Source organism: Penaeus japonicus, unplaced genomic scaffold (assembly GCF_977035675.1).
Source record: "Penaeus japonicus unplaced genomic scaffold, GWHDUDI00000001_assembly GWHDUDI00000012, whole genome shotgun sequence".
In the NCBI taxonomy this organism is placed as follows: Eukaryota; Metazoa; Arthropoda; class Malacostraca; order Decapoda; family Penaeidae; genus Penaeus; species Penaeus japonicus.
Window position 1 is genome coordinate 43,705,495 of NW_028234414.1, and position 10,000 is coordinate 43,715,494.

General features: G+C 36.6%; 2 protein-coding genes across 2 annotated transcripts in view; one reads left to right on the forward strand and one right to left on the reverse strand.

Annotated features, from left to right (window-relative positions):
* bys (Bystin) overlaps positions 1-153 on the forward strand; it is a 7,592-nt gene extending 7,439 nt beyond the window's left edge. Inside the window, exon 9 of the mRNA XM_086542846.1 lies at positions 1-153. This exon is cut by the window's left edge and continues 102 nt beyond it. The gene's annotated coding sequence lies outside the window, so the exon portion shown is untranslated.
* Positions 154-2,569: 2,416 nt separating this feature from the next.
* The window catches only part of LOC122253005 (CAAX prenyl protease 1 homolog), an 8,569-nt gene continuing 1,138 nt past the window's right edge, over positions 2,570-10,000 (reverse strand). The window contains exons 2-7 of the mRNA XM_043015753.2: positions 8,198-8,344; positions 7,035-7,334; positions 6,475-6,673; positions 4,418-4,680; positions 3,950-4,093; positions 2,570-3,699 (exon numbers count right to left, since the gene is read on the reverse strand). Of these exons, the coding sequence (XP_042871687.1) occupies positions 3,475-3,699; positions 3,950-4,093; positions 4,418-4,680; positions 6,475-6,673; positions 7,035-7,334; positions 8,198-8,344 (1,278 nt within the window). The 3' untranslated portion in view covers positions 2,570-3,474. The remainder of the gene's footprint in view (positions 3,700-3,949; positions 4,094-4,417; positions 4,681-6,474; positions 6,674-7,034; positions 7,335-8,197; positions 8,345-10,000) is intronic.

Consider the following 10,000-nt stretch of genomic DNA (forward strand, 5'->3'; position numbering starts at 1 on the left):
TAGTAAAAGTTTACTCTATTTTCTGTCTCTTATTCAACCTGCAATATTCTTTGTACTTTGGAGTTTGTATTTCATGTTTATTCTTCTCATTTACCAGAATATATCGGTTTACATACATACTTATATGTAATTAAGATTAAAGTATTGTTAAAATGTGATCTTTCATTAAACCATTTTATAGATGAAAGTTTGACAATTCTCAAGATAGTGTAGTGTTATAACTATTATTATTATTTTTCTTTTTGCAAGAGAATCCCGTGATACATTTTGAATAATAAAAACACAAGGTTGGATAATGGGTCTCCAATGAAGGACAGCATTCGCTATGTAAATATATCTTGTGTTTGAGAGAGAGAGAGAGAGGAGAGAGGAGAGAGAGAGAGAGGAGAGAGGAGAGAGGAGAGAGAGAGAGGAGAGAGAGAGAGGAGAGAGGAGAGAGAGGAGAGAGAGGAGAGAGAGGAGAGAGAGGGGAGAGAGAGAGGAGAGAGAGGAGAGAGAGAAGAGAGAGGAGAGAGAGGGAGAGAGAGAGAGGAGAGAGAGAGAGAGGGAGAGAGAGAGAGGTGTGAGAGAGAGAGTGAGAGAGAGAGGTGAGTGAGAGAGAGAGAGAGAGAGAGAGAGAGAGAGAGAGAGAGAGAGAGAGAGAGAGAGAGAGAGAGAAAAGAGAGAGAGAGAGAGAAAAAAAGAGAGAGAGAGAGAGAGAGAAAAAGAGAGAGTGTGTGAGAGAGTGAGTGTCATTATTAATACAACACCCAGTACATCATTTGACTAAAAATAATGGCAATAGGTAATGTCTTTCAGTAATATGAACACTTGTGGTTGTGTTACTTTCAAAATCACTCTGATGATATTTTACCTTTCAATTTTATTTAATAAATCTGTAGAAGAATGTTTCACTAGAAAATTAGTATCAATGTATCTAGTGGTCTATATACCAAGTTAATGATGGTCACATTTTGGGTTATTATTGTTACTAATACGTTATTGCATATCTATTGTGGCACTTAGTTTGACCCTATCTCACAGAGGACACAAACATCTGTGTTTCTTATTTAGGGTTAAGAAAAGACACTTGATGAGTATGCTGTGGCACCATATTTAGAGCTGTGGTATAAATTAAGTTCTTTGTACATACCATGTTATATCTTAGCTGGTAAAAGAGGGCACATCACTCATCTTAAGTTCATAATTTCTCATGAATTTGTGCATGTAAACTACCCCCAAATGCCAGTTTTCACTCAAGCAAATTACTAGGCATGAGAGAGATGAAGTAATTTGAGGAATATCAACCACTATTTAATGCTGCAGGAATGTACATATTGAATATTCAGGTATGCTAAAGTTAACCCATTTGCGCAGGATGATGAGATCTCATATCGTGGGAATACTTCGCTCCTGCCAGATGACGTCCTATCATGTCACGATCTCTCCCTCTGAATACACGTTTTACATAGTTACATGTGTATATATTTGTAGCAGTTGCATTTGTAAGAAGATATGAAAATGCCTCATTACCCACCAAGCTCAGGTGGGTCAAAAGTGCTCTGAGCTCTGAACATTGCGCAGGGAGAGATCTCACGCTTGGTGGCTGTGTGTGCTCGTTATCTTCATGGTGGGAGCAGCATTAGGCAAATAATCAACCCATTGCCATTGGGTTTAAAATGTTAAAGATGCAAAGAGTATAGGAGAGAGTACAAGCATATATTTCTTCCCTCATCATATGCGGTCTTGAAGAAAGCAAAATGTGAAGATAATGTGTACATGACTAATTTTGTATTTTGCACACAGAGAGAGAGAGAAAAAAAAATATATAGAACTAAACAATTTCACATTCCCTGCAATACAAGATAATGGTTGGTGCTTATCTGTGCATTCATGTATACTTACTACATGCGTACACATGTACATGACATGTTTACCATTATGCAAGACTGTAAATGGAATGAATATATGAATTCCTCTGACTGGTATAATATTACATTTATCTCCTTGAGGGAGGCTGATATAATGCTACTTTTTGCAGTTTCTAGAACATATTTAAAGAGTCTTGAGTGAAAAAGAAGTTACCAGAAAGTATGTATTGGTACCCAAGCATTATCTGGCTTCCCTTCCCTCTTACCAGTCATATGTATGTTCAGCAGACAGAGTCAATATGCAAAACTAGACTGTAGCTTTGGATCTCTTATGGTTAGTCATTGTACTTTGTAAATATGACCAGCCAACATTTCTGTTCTTTCTTTACTGTAATGGGGGGGGGGGGGATCAGGGCTATAAGGACTGCATTGTACTCTTTAGCCCACTGTGGAGTTAAGAGATTCTGGTGCTTTAAAGTTATAACTCCTATGCAGGAAGAAATGACAAGTCCTCAAGACTATGATACTATATACAGACCCTTATTTTCAATGATTGTCAAACACACACTAGCAAGTTGTACACCAGAAGTAATGTAAGGAGTTTTAATGCACCCTTAGGAGCAAATCTTTTATCTTCCGTGATATGTTATGCATACTTAAATAAATTTGTAGATGGGTGCTAACAACATTCTCAACTTTAATGATAAATAATGAATGAGTTTCAATTTAGCCTTTAATCATTACAAGTTCTATGGGAGAGTCCTATTGCCCAAATACCTCTCCGCACTACACAACTGATGTACATTCATCTGAAATATCCCTCAAAAATCTTGATTTACCGTAATTATTCACCTGGTATCAAGACAAATTCAGAGAAAAATATGACTGCTGAGTCTTTATAAAGTTATGATTCCGGGGTTGTATCAAAGACATTTACGTTTCGAAATGTATAAATGTAAAAACTCAAATTGTACACATTTTTTTCTAAACCTCTTCACTGGCGACCTTGAAAAACGGTGCAAAAGTAATGTTAACAATTTTCTTAGTAATACAGCTCTTGAGAATAATCACACGTCAGTGTCCTGAAACCTTTACCAAGCAGCAGCAGCTGGAAACATTCTAAAATATTTTCCTATTATCACCTTCCTAATATCTTTATCCTGTAACATTCAAAACATATAAAGCATACAACAGGGCCCCTCCATAACTGTTTCCTATCTGGTCTCACATCAATAATACACTCAATCACTTACAGTAAAGAAATACAATTAAATACAAATATGTATTCCTATGTATAATAAGGAACTTAAATACTCATGATAAAAAATAAAGTATCACAAAAAAACAGGACAACCAATATTCTAACACTCACAATGCATGTTCCTCTCACTTGCCTCCTTTACAAATAAAACCGACTTCATGCTAATATCAAACATTGTGCATATGAGTCTCACTTGTATTTATAAAAAGGAATATCAAATTACTATTAAGCTTTTGCTACAATTAGAAAAAATAGACCCACTGTTTTCTCTTTAGAAAGAGAACGAGAAAAAAGAAGAAAAAAAAAAAAAAAAAATGCATTCAGCAAAAATTAAAATGGTAACCTCTATAAAAACAAAAAAAATTACTCTTCCTTCTTGTCCTCTAAGGCCCGGATCCTCTCGAGAATAGGGGGATGAGAGAGGTGCCAGGCCGAGTACAAGGGGTCGTACACCGGGAAGCCGAGGTTGTCTTCATTCAGCTTGATGAGTGCCGATTTCAGGTTGGTGGCGTGATTCAGCTCCTTGGCAAAGGCGTCTGCCTGGAACTCATTGTGTCTGCTGAACATGGTTAGCAGGAATTGTAAAATCTGAAAAGAATAGAAGAGTGCGGTGAGTCTCAAGAATTGGGTGTAACTCGAATGCTTGATAAAACATATTTTTGGAACATTTCACTTCCTTATCACTGGAAAACCTGTATGAATTCCTGATTACAATCAGCTAAGAGTTTGGAAATTTGTGTTTACAGATAAAAGTGTATAATGGGAAATTATTGCACTATAATGCAGATATCTATAAAATCAAACACACTGAATTTATAGGGTCAACCTTTTCACATACCTCATTGTAAGGAGCAAAGACAAACTGCATCACAATGATGAGACCGATGAAAGCAGGCTGGCTATGGTGAAACCCAAATGCACTGTACAAGGGTGTATACTTGTACAGGGATCCAAACACAGAGAAGACCAGTAACAAATTAACCTGAAAGAGAATTAAATGTACCATGTTAAAGGTTAACTTTGACTTGATAAAATAAAATAAAGGAAATTTTCCTTCTATTTGTTTCTTGTTGTTTTTTTTGCAACTTTGCACAACCAAAGTGCAGAAATGATGCAATAGAAATATTAAATTCAGTCTAAATTCATAATAAGAAGACCACGAACCAACACTCAAAGACCTCTTTCAAATCAAAATCTAAGTATGAATACATGAAAGCAATCTACCAATTTGACGTTTAATTTATCCATCAAATGATCAAGTTTAAAGTTCACTTCAATTCCACAAATTCAACAATATCATATTTACCTGAGAAATAATAATCCCCTTTAATACATGGTTGAGTTTCCAGTGACCCAACTCGTGTCCCAGCACAGCCAGCACCTCGTCCGTGTTACAACCTGTCTTCTTCTTTTCCTTGTTGTCTGTTTCTTTCTCTTCCTTTTCCTCTTTGTCACCTTCCTTTTCATTCAGTGGTGTGTACTCTTCTAACAGTGTGTCGTACAAGACGATGCGCTTGTTCTTGAAGAAGCCATAGAAGTAGGCATTGCTGTGAGCTGATCTCTTTGAGCCTGGGGGAAAAAAATTATATATAATAGTATATGAAAAGAAAGGCAATATGTTAAATGAGAAAGAAAAAAAAGAAGAGAAAAAGCATTATATGGAAAGAAAATCTGTCTATGATAAAATGACTCAAACATAACAGACAAAAGTGTCAAAGGCTGCTGTTACAGTCCAAGAACTTTATCAAATCTCAAAAACAATCTTTGTTCAAGTTAAGAACAATGTGTCTTCTCCTATTGGTGTTTTAAGAATACTGATAAACACTTTCCAACTTGTCAGCTTGTTAACCCATTGCCAGCAGATGGCATGATTTGCTGCAAAGGCAGAGTTGGTCATAGACGCGGATGGCACCGTGCCAGACATGTAAACCAGCCATCCTACAGCACAAACATTTTTTTTACTACTGCGACCAATGGGTTAAACATCATGCATATTTGTTATCAATTTCTTAACACACCCAAAAGGAGAATGAATAGAGGAACATAGAGATGTATGGTTTCTAGTACAATTCACACAAACTCTGTATATGCTTTTGACATCAATCTCCTTCCTTAACTTGTTTCATAGATACATCTTCCTTTTAGACTAGCCTACCCATGCAATTTGGGCAGATGCAAGGTTCATGTATACCTACAACAATCATAAGAATATCTGAGATGATGCACCAACAACAGATTTTTTTTTCTAGAAGTTGAACTGGCCTGTGTTTAACCTTTAACCTTTATTCTATATAGCTTTGTGAATTTCAAAAGTACCTGATTTCCTGAACCTTACTGAATCTGTGGTCAGTGGCATATCATTTTTACCTTGACTTCAAAATTTTACAGTATTCTTATGTTAATTCTCACCAATATACACTGCATCTAATATAATTCATACAGATATCATTAAACATACACACTATTATGGTGCTCTTTTAAGAATTATACAAAAAGAGTAACAAACATAAGGTATAAAAATGCCGATAAACCCATTGTGGCATTGTAGATTCGCTTGCCCATTCTCTAGGATGTGTTTTATTTCAGAGCAAGGCAGCTTCACACAACATACTTTGACTTTTCCCATTCTCATTTAGTCAATTATTGTAAAACTAGAGCCATTTCTGTGTTTTAATTTTGTATGTTTTATTGCGTTTAGAGACTTATATGTACTATATGACAGGCTCTATCAATCTGCAGTTGACTAAAATTGTAGTGTATGATCCATATCATCTCATTATTTTCTTTATTCTCAGTGTGATAGAAGTATTGATATTTTAGCCCGTTAACGACGGGTGACGTGTTTTTTCATCATACATGACGCAGCTCTGGCCTGATGATGGGCATCATAACATTTGTGGATTTTGGATCACTGTGTTATATTATTGTGCTATGAGTAATGAGTGAGTGATGATGACAATTGCAGTTATAATTATTATAACTGCCGTAATATTAAGCAAAATGGGTTTCACCTACATCCAAAATCTAGATGGCACCACTTTCTTCTAGCACCAACAGGAGAGAGAGCCTTGAATGGCACCCATCTACGTTCTCTAGCAAGCACGATCTTTACTGAGCAATGGCACATAGCATGTTACCGACGATGAAGGATGTGCAGGCAAAATGAGAGGAAGAATGTAATTCAAACCATGCCCAATGTCTACAATGTGCCCCTGTGCCAGTAAGGATGCCTTTCACTCATAGTCATAAACACAAGTTTCCTTCCTCTTCCCTACCTCTTCATGTTATCTTCATTGTGAATGGTTATATGTTTGTATATCATATGTTATAATGTTATATAAAAAAAAGAAAAACTCCACACACCTTCAACAACATATAACTTGGTAAGAGGGAATTCAATCTGTGCTGCTAACTTCTCTATCTTTGACTTGAGTTCCCCTTCAGGCAGAGGTTCGTACTTGTCGAAGAGCGGGGCAATGTAGTCCGGGTAGACTGTCATGAAGAACATCACAACAACCATTGTAAATCCCCATAGGTAGACAAAGAAGTAATCACCACCAGCCTGTGATTGTGAAGAAAAAAACAAAATGTATATAAATCAACACATAAATACGTGAATAAATATGATAAGTAAATACAGTAAAATGAAACTAAAATTAAAGTCTATGAGTTAGCCACAAGTACAAATACATACTTTATTCAATACCAACAAACAGTTTACCCTCGCAATAATAAACACTAGTTATTATGGAATGGTTATTACAGACAAATTTTGTTATCTGTCAATTTGAGCATTCAATAATAAAAATGATACACAAAAAATAATAAAACAAAATACTTTTTAGTAATCTGATTTCATCATCTGGACTGGAAATAGCATTTATCAAGAATAAATGACAAAATTTCAGGTCTATAACACTTACCTTAATAATATATACAAGACCGGCTACAACAGGCGAAGCAATCAATTGGGAAACTACAAATTTCTTGAGTTTATCCTTCAAGAAGAATCCAGGAGTCTGTTTGTTGAATCCGTGTTTCTGTTCGACTTTGAACGTGTAATATGCAGACCAGGGAAGGGAGATGAAGTTGTTAACCAATGATCCAATACATACGAAGGCTACAGTCTGTGGGATTTCAGCCTCTGGACTGAAACCCAGCCACTGAATAAACTGGCCAGATGCTGCCCACAGTGCAGGAAACCCTCCATACACCATGATACCCTAGAAGGAAGAAGTACAATAGATAAATTTCTCTGTTGCACGTGTAGCTGAACGCGGCAAATGGCACATCCGACCTACAGCTGTGGTATGTATGGCTGTCTGCCGTGGGAGCTGGGGTAAAATTCGAGATTTCTGAATGAAAATAGTACATTCTGAGGGGAGGAAAACACAGTGAAAATCAAGTTGTTGGTCACACCATTCTGACCTAATACATACAGTGACCTGAGCTTTTAAGAGGCATGAGAACTCATCTCCTCTCTTTCCTAATGGGCAGCATCACTTCTAGAGAAACTGCCATGCAATCATTATTCTATCTTTATGATTAATTGGATAACTTGTTTCTGATACAATCTTTGGTAGCTATTCAAAGGTTATTCTATTTTTAAATAGCAGAAATATCAGCCCCTCAACTAAAGGACAATGGAATGAGAGGCAAAAGTCGCAGATAATTATCTCTACAATCTACCAGTAATATTCTTGGTTAACATTATGAAAAAAAAAAAAAAAACCCCACTGATATACGAGTTTTCTTAAAAGGTTTAATTTTGGTATGATATGGAGAACATCATCATGGTGGACATAGAACTTTAACAATGACAAAAATGCTAGTTAAATATTAACATTTCACCGTGCAAATGGCATTTCAATAAGGCAAAGAGGAAAGTACAAAGAGATATATACTTAGATGTAAAAACGAGAAACCTTTAGTGGGGAGATCATCTTTTTTCAGGGATAATCCTTTTCTCTCATATAATGGGTAGGGTAATAATAATAATAATAATAATAATAATAATAATAATAATAATAATAATAATAATAATAATAATAAAAAGAAGAAGAAGAAGAAATGGTGAGACACTTACCGTGCTTACTATCTGGTTGAAGGCTCCCTCCACCAAGCCAAACTTGCTCTTGTCCAAGCTGTATGCTCTGGCTTTATCATAGGTCTCTCTCTCCATGATATTCTTGAGTTCTTTTGGTGGAATGACATTTTCTTTGTACACTCGGCGCTGAAAAGACAAAGACTTAAATTAGAAAAAAATTACCTTATATTGTATGTTAACCCATTGCGGATGGGGCGACTAATGACCTAATTGGTCGTCAGGCTGGGCAATCTGGGACACTAGTCAGCAGCAAAAAATTAGAGGGACGGGGAAAGGGCTTTCTCCACCATCTGGACTAGCCCAAACAATATTTTCACATAAATCCTTCATAAAATTTGGGTTTAGGCTGACTTTGGAACCCTGTAGCTCTGGAACTAGCACTGTTACAGCCATAATACTTTATGACTGTGTATGTGCTTCAACTGTGAGCAGATCCCGATGTCGTGTCATGTACGCCTTGACTCGCGTCTCTTGGGCCTAATTGGTGCCGACATGTATGTCATAACACCCGTATGCAATGGGTTAATCCATAAGTGGGTAGTTTGTCATTACAAAATGTAAACTTCATCATGTGAATAATACCATAAGATGTATAATGAATATGGAGTGAATATCAAGGATATAAAAAAGGCACAAGAATAAAAAACAAAAATGAAAATATAATAAAAACATCCTTTCTTTAACCCTTCCAAGAGACGCCACATATTCAGATGTTCAATCCGGGCTGAGCAGCTAAAATTGTGTGTTTTCTATCAATTTCCTGACTTATGGATGAAATATGAGTCTATACATGATACATGACCAAAGTGATTCTAATTGGCTTTTATTATAATAAGTTATCATAATGAAAGGAATAAGTAACTCCAGTAGTTCCAACAAGAGATAAATGGAGTACATAAGTGATCAGACCTGCAGAAGCACCTGTTGTGGAAGGGTTAATTTTTGAAAATACAGTAATTCCCGCTTTCTATAAATATGAAGCCTTATATAACTATCTATTTCTGGCAGTGCTTTTGTTCAATAAACTCATTTAGCAAGTAAAGGGTTACATAATTTTATTGCATTTGACAACAAAAAAAGTTAATAAATGTTTATATGTCACCTGTGGACCTGCCACTGGCTCCCACATCACACACAGTCTCCCATTGGTCTCTGTACCTACAGCCCTCAAGCAAAGGCCAAAAGATCTCCCTTATGTAAATTCAGCAATATTCAACTTAGACTGATTCCTTATTCAACAATAAATCACCTGCCAGATCAGCAAGTTCTCTCCTACCAAAATTTAAATGATGAAAGCTTGTTTCATGTTGCCTGAGGTGCACAGAGCGTGGAGGCCATGGCACCACTGGACGCAAGCTCAATTTCATGGGATTTGATAACCAAACTTTGTCACATCATTAATTATCTTAATCCTTGAAGGAATTTTTGCCAATGAAACCCATCCGCACAAGTAATCTGCTGGCTTCATGGAAGCTAAACAAACAAGAATAGAGATAGACGGCAGATTGGAGCTCCTCATTTACTGTGTTGACGTTGATGATTTAGGTTAACCCATCCCCGACGGGGGAATTCTAGCCTTGAATGTCCAAATGCCGGGGCGTTCGAATTATTAGGCCTAAATCAATTGAATGGCTGGCACAATACTGTGCCGCCCGGCAACTGGGCTTTTGAATGCGCGGTACACATGCTGTACCACCCGTCCTGTGTGGGTTAACATGAAGCAGAGGAGATCTGCGTGCAATATAAAGACTACAGTCAGGAAGAGCCATATTACCGAAAGGG